The 7,014-nt window shown below is 37.6% G+C and overlaps 1 protein-coding gene across 3 annotated transcripts; it reads right to left on the minus strand.

Moving 5' to 3' along the window:
• Positions 1–606: 606 nt before the first annotated feature.
• On the minus strand, positions 607–5,764 carry LOC126859496 (autophagy-related protein 101). Of its 3 annotated transcripts, none has more exons than XM_050610850.1 (2): positions 4,626–5,764; positions 607–4,113 (listed from the first exon to the last, which is right to left on the minus strand). In XM_050610850.1, the coding sequence occupies exons 1-2, from the start codon at positions 4,648–4,650 to the stop codon at positions 3,449–3,451; spliced, it is 690 nt and encodes a 229-aa protein (XP_050466807.1). In that variant the 5' UTR covers positions 4,651–5,764; the 3' UTR covers positions 607–3,448. The 3 variants fall into 3 exon arrangements, with proteins under 3 accessions (XP_050466807.1, XP_050466809.1, XP_050466808.1); XM_050610852.1 differs by having other exon boundaries at positions 4,615–5,764; XM_050610851.1 differs by having other exon boundaries at positions 4,856–5,761.
• Between the last annotated feature and the right edge of the window lie 1,250 nt (positions 5,765–7,014).

Genomic DNA, 7,014 nt, shown 5'->3' on the forward strand with positions numbered 1-7,014 from the left:
TTGTCCACAAATCCTTCCGTTTCGTTGCTTCGCAATCGCATCGATAGTCGGAAATCCGTAACATTACCATTACGATAATCGATATAATATCGGGTGAGCATAAAACTTCACTTTGGTCGAAAACTTGTGAATCACCCGGTAGAGCGCAGCATGTGACGGAGTGATAAAACATGTACTTTACATTTGCTATTATTGTGCTAATTGCTTGAAATTTGCGTACCATAAGAGTCAATGATTAATAATAGATAAAATATATTTTTACGGACGCAGAGAATATAAATCTATATCTTATTTTTTTTAATTACAGATAATAATGTAGTAAAAAGATTTTAATATAATAATTATTGATTGATATAAATATATGTATATTCTTATGAAATTTATATATATAAATTTTATGTACTTTTAATTAATATATACTATAGAAAAAAATAAATTATTAAAATTTTTTTAAAGACAAAAACATGGATTTTCTTATCTTTTTGCTCTAAAACATATACATATATATTGGAAGTTTATATCTCATTTTGTCTTTTATTGTAGAAGAAATGGGATTAAATAGATATCATGAAGAAATAAGGGATTTAAATGTTTCCATAAAAGCACTATTATAAAATACAGTAATTTATTAATAATTAGTCCTTTATCATCAGCGTACTCATCATGATAAATTAAAACTTGCAGATATTTTATCTTTCTCGCTATACACACTACACATTTTGTCACATTTTGTCTCGCAGCTTATAATATACAGGTCTCGGTTTTATCTTCTATTTTGCTTACATATATATATATATATATATATATATATATATATATATATATATACACATATAATTATATTTATTTATAACAGCATGTGGCAATTTGATAAATCCGCAAAATTCTAGTTGCACATACACACGTGGCCACTCGCTCGTGCTTTCGTCCTTTCTTTCTTTCTCGCTCTTTGTTCTTTCTATATATCATATTTATATATATATATATTTATATGCGCCTATACACACATATATGCGCGCCTCTCTTTTTCATAATGTCATATCTTTTTACAATCGTACACGGCATCTACCGGATGGTGCAAGGGAAAGAGATTGGAGTAGATTCAGAGAATCACAGAGAACGGCAGATTATCGACGATCCCCGCTTTATTTTTCTTTCCCTTTCTTTTCTTTTCTTTTCTTTCCTTCAATCGACAAGAGAAGAAAAACAATCCAATAGAATCGACGTATGCTCGATTCGCGAAACATTTAGCTAAATTGCAATTGTATATTAAACTACTTAGAGAACATCGCGAAAGAAAGCAATAGAGACAATATATGATCAACTATAAATTAATATTACGCTTCTCGTCTACTTTACTTAACTCGTAAAGTATATGTGTATTACGCGTCGTGATATCTCTGTTGATTGGTCATAGGAAAAGCCGAAGTGCGGATCTCGGAACGTGCGAAGACCCTTCCGACACGACGTCTTTGATTTACGGCATAATTTTCGGACACACTATTTACATTGTACAATAAGTATAATCGCGCGTGGGTCGCCGCCAACGAACGTTCCGATATCCGCGCGTTTCCCGTCAACTTGGAACTCCTAAAACGACACGTCAACGGCACACACACACACACACACACTTATCGCTTACGAGGAATAGAAACAAAACTGCCTCGAATCCGAGAAGGATCACAGATTTATCTTCTGCACGAGAGAGAGACTATCTCACTCCTTACGAGATGAGAGATGCTTCGCGTGTGGTCAATAAATAATAATGATATTATCATTATCATCATATTATATACAATAATAATGATGTCTGGATCAGGTATGTTAGTTTTCCTAGCACATTAATTTTCCTATCAAAAATTCGATACGAAGGCACGAAACGACTGGGAAAATGTAATTATGAATGCGATTTTTCGTGCGGTTCTTTCGTATCACCCGGTGCGCTTCGATATTGCGGGCATCGCGCGCATTGACTTAACAATTATATTTTAACTTATTTTACACTTTGATTATATATATGTGTTAACTTAAGATCAATGAAAGTAGTGTGAATAATTTGTAATCTGCGCGTCATAATATAATCTGATGTTACGTTACGTATCATCATCCACGTAAATAAATAACAATCGATTCCATCCATACACCATAATTATTTAATTAACACGTTGCCGTGCAAATTGATGCTAAATATGACTCCCAAAGGCTTTGATGCCGATTTTCATATTACTAAATCCAAAATTAGACGGCTGAAAATTTAGTGTTAGATTCAAGAAGCCAAAATTATACGTATGTTTTATATGCAAACGCAAGGTATACACACCACACGTCGTGCAACGCACGCACGTATGTGTACATATAAATTGTATGTATGCATGTAGATATATATATGTATGTGTATGTGTTTGTGTGTATGTATGTATGTATGCATGCATATATGTATGAATGGATGTACGTATATATACATGCGGAATCATCCAAAAGCATTTTCCATTATCATCAATTTGAGATAACTATGTATACTTTCAACATTAATGAAAAATAATGTGACTGAAGAAAGTGCCGAATACAGCCGTTATGCACTCGAAGAAGTTTGTGAAGGAGTAAGTAAATAACGAGACTTTTAGAGATGCATTGCTCTCAAAGATTCTACTAGACATTAAAATATCTGGAAACATCTTGCTCTTCTCAACTAGAGGTTTAATATTTTTCTGTATCCTTACTCTAAATCAAATTATCTTCTTTATGCGACGCGCAAAGTTAAATTCCAGAAATATATCTAGAAATTACGCTCGAATCTATTCTACGATGTATACACACAGCATTTAAAAAGGGTGAGAAGCGAGAGAGGAACATAATGTCGTTTTGCCTTGATAAAAGTCATGTGTCGAGAGAGACTTGAATGGTAAGATTTTAAGAGGTATAATGCGAAATATTATCGTGTAAGACGTGATTAATATGATCCTGCTAAAATTATGCGACGGACGTTCATAGTAAAGTACAAAAAAAGCAGGTGTCACAAGAGTGTTGTGTTCATTTGTACTATAAAGACATTAGAGACACAGCGGAAGTCCCTGTGATGTATAAAGTTTCTGTGATGTATATATTCCGTTTTTTTTTTTGTTTTTTTTTATAAGAGATACTAGAGCTTACAAAATCCGTGATAAGAGTCTACCATGTAGGCAAAGCACGCCGGGTACTTTTCATAGTTTCTCTATTCGGATCATTCTTCGTAGAATAAATTTAGAATTTTTTTTCTTTTTTAGGAACTCATAATAATAGCTAAGGTAGATTAGAGTCATTATGAACAAATCTGAAATGAAATTGCATGGTGCAATGCAACAGAAATTTGTATATCATAGATGAAAAATAAGAGCAAGTTTTGCGTTTTTCAGATGACTCTAAACTATACATATTAATGTTAGAACTTTAGAACTATACCTTATAACAACTAAATGGACAGTGTCTCTCTGATCAATTTTTTCATAGTATTGCCCATCGTGGTGGTCGACGGACTAGAGGTCGTGAAGGACATTTTAAAGAGGTACGGCTGTATATCTGGATACGAAGTATCAAAGATCAAATCCAGTTCAGCTTGACTCGGCACTTTCGGAACATAATCGTGTCGATTCATAACCTCGGTGATGTAAAGGATCTTCTCGGTCAGCAGGTCGCCCACCTTTTCCCGACATATCTGCCGTTCATGTTCAGTGGCCAATTTGATGAGTTCGAGACGTACAGTCCATACCTCCCATGGTATGCATTCTGGTTGAAATGGCCAGCGGCTCTTTTTCCTCTGGAAGAATTCTAGAGATATCTGACCTGAGCCCGGACTGTCAGTGGAACGAAGAGCTTCCGAAAATCCCGATATCTCGCGTTTCAGCGTCTGATCGAGATACACCGACGAACAGCAGACGTAAGTGAGATCAATGAAGTCGCAATCCACATCCTGATATCCCACAGTGCCCACCGAGTAGCTGCCTTCCTGTTTGTACTTGAATTTGCCGAGACTTCGATGAAAGAGTACGGTATGAAATATACTCGCAACCGCCTCATCCACCTGGCGTCCCTCCATACTCAATTCAAACAGCTGCGTCCTGGCATTCATGATGATACCTATTACGTACAACAAATAGAGAAAATTAATAGGTAAAAAAAAAAAATTAAAACAGATAGATTCATAAAAATGTAATAATTTTAAAAAGAATTTATAGAAAAAAATTACATAAAATCAAAATGCTCCGTCATCATCAGATGTTTTACATGCATAAACACCCACAAGAAATACCATATAAGAATAATGGCAAAAGAACAATGGCAAACAGATTAACAAATTAAACAATAAGCTGCCAAAAGACACAATAGCCTAAAGCAATAGATTTTCATAATTCACGAGAACAAATGGTGGGGTACACAAAGGTATACAATGACTCACAATACTGTCACTCAAATCGCGATAAATACAAACGATAATAAAATGCAAATGTGCACAACTCGTTGCAAACGATCCGTCAATTTATTGCAATTTAACAAACACAACAACGATCTTTATCATCGAAATCTCGCTGATATCCGATGTACGATCGTATGACACAAGTAACTAACAGTAAACCTAACCTCAAACTTGCCAAGAATCATGCAGACACGATGCATTAACACGTGGGCGTCATATGCAGTGTTGTGATCGAAAGACAAGCGAAATCAGGAATGTAGACATCGTCAATCTTGCGGTCAATCGTGCATTCGCGCTTTTTACGTAACGCATCGAGACGTCAGATCATTCAGGGAGGTTAAAGGAGCCATGCAGGGCGACGAGCGGATAACGCGCACTTGTCGCGTCAACTAAACGTAAACTAACTTCGCCGCTTTCTCCTTCGGTATCGACGCTTCCACTCTCGATCACTTCGCCTCGCCGTCCTCGCCGTCCTCGTGCCGACCGATGGCGGATCTGGCGCAATTAGGTTAGTTTCTCGCGCTCGATTCGTGCCCGCTGACTTCGTGACTTCTGCCGTCGCAGGCCTCGCCACCCTCCATCGAGTCAATCTTTCCGTTTTTTCCTCGGTACACCACTACTACTACCACCACCGCTGCCGCCACTACCACCGACGTCGTCGTCGTCGTCGTCGTCGTCCTCCTCGTTGTTGTCGTCGTCGTCGTCGTCGTTGTTGTCACGTCTCGTCACGTCGCCGTCACGCTGCTCTCTCGAGAATGCTCCGTTACTCCGAGTCGCTCATTCGTCGAGCATCTCCCATCGTCCCGACCCGACCAGTCCCGACGACGGGAGAGCCAGTCGTCGTTAGCGCGCTCGACCTCTCAACAGTAGCGGCAGCAGCCAGTGACCTGCTCCACACGGGTTTGTGGGTAAACAACAGCTGTGCTCGTGGCACACGCCATCTTGACGCTGTGATTCGCACTTTGATACCTGGCCCCGTGAGGGCTCCACGTTCTCCCGTGCGTCGTCTCGGAACGTATGTTCGCATATACACACACGCGCAACGACGTCAAAGACCGAATGGGAACGAGGAGAAAAAAATCCTCTCGACAGGATCACGGAGGGGCGATCGTTCGGATTATCAGCGATCTGCTCGAGTCTCTCTGTCAACCCGAATACTCTAGCGCTACATCATGAAAATCGCGCGTCGTACAACGCGTATTAAACGACACAACAAGAAGATCGATCAACGTCCCTCGTCGGAGCGGACACCACTACTGGGTTCCGGGTTCCGGTCCGCTCTGTCCCGACCCCGAGCACATATATTGTACTAACCTGATCCACGGAGCATATATTATACATACTACCTGATTCGTGATTCACGCTGCGTCGTGCGTGAAATTGGCGCGAGATGCATCGCGGAAACATCGGTGCCGCGCATACGCAATACGATCGGCTAAATTATCCTGGCAAAAGGCGCGAAATGACTTCGAAATCGGAAGTTTTTCGACCTAATTCTTGGTATATACCTTCCAATCGGAATTATACGTAACGTGTCTTTCTTTTATCTCAGGTATTTCAACTTTAGTTTATTGCTTTAATCACGAAAGTTGCACTAATATATGAGAAATATAATTTATTTTATTTTATTTTATTTTATACTTTTGTCTATACAATATCTATTTTTAAAAAAGGTTGCTCTCAAAAAATGTTAAATCGATATTCGCAAGTATTGTTGCCTTTTTTTTGCGATTCTTATTAATTGATTAATTATTTCAACGTTACATTGCACACTGCGCATTACTTTTATATTCATATCAATAAAAATCTGTCATGCTTGAGCGACCTATTTGACAGTTCAAATATGAAATGTGTGTAATTTTATTTTAATTGATTTTCATAAAACAAAGAACTATATATTTTAAATTTAATTAAACTTAATTTTTTACAAAACAAAAAATTAGATTTAATATATAAACAAATATGTATACATTCACACGTAAACACATATACATACGCAAAATAAATAGCGCACTTGTAAAATGTTCTAATATTCTAGTTCTTACAAAAGATGCATATATATATACCTTTAAATCTATGAAAGTATTTATATAACATATAAATAAACTTTTCTCTTTCTCTTCTTGTCCTTAACATATGGTGGCCAAAAATAGCGCGATGAAAATTTGTAAGGATGAAATCGAAAAAAGTGGCGCACGAGAGAGAGAGAGAAGAACAAAATTATCTCTCGTTTATAAATTTTCAAAGTCCTTGTATGTATATGTTGACGTAACACGGAGACGTTAAACGATACGTTTAGTGCCGGTCGATTTTTGTCGCCGTGTGGGATATATTATTTTAGTATCGGGTTTACACAAAAGGCCCTTCACGATGTTTATTTAACTTGAACTTCTTTATCCTTCTTACCTTACCGCGCACTTCCTCCCCGCTGTTCCGGATGCCATTCGGCGCTTCTCCAGCAAGAGATGTCAATCGACCGGCAAGTCGACATGCACATATATGTATATACATATGTATATATGTATGTAGATTCATATAATATATATAAAAAAATTAAAACGCTC

This window comes from Cataglyphis hispanica, chromosome 3, assembly GCF_021464435.1.
Source record: "Cataglyphis hispanica isolate Lineage 1 chromosome 3, ULB_Chis1_1.0, whole genome shotgun sequence".
Taxonomy (NCBI): domain Eukaryota; kingdom Metazoa; phylum Arthropoda; class Insecta; order Hymenoptera; family Formicidae; genus Cataglyphis; species Cataglyphis hispanica.

Coding starts and splice junctions, on each gene's coding strand:
- LOC126859496 (XM_050610850.1), bottom strand. CDS start 4,650: ATGCATCGTGTCTGCATGATTCTTG. Junction 4,114..4,625: donor TCGTGTCTGCATGATTCTTG/GCAAGTTTGAGG, acceptor TGTACGTAATAG/GTATCATCATGAATGCCAGG.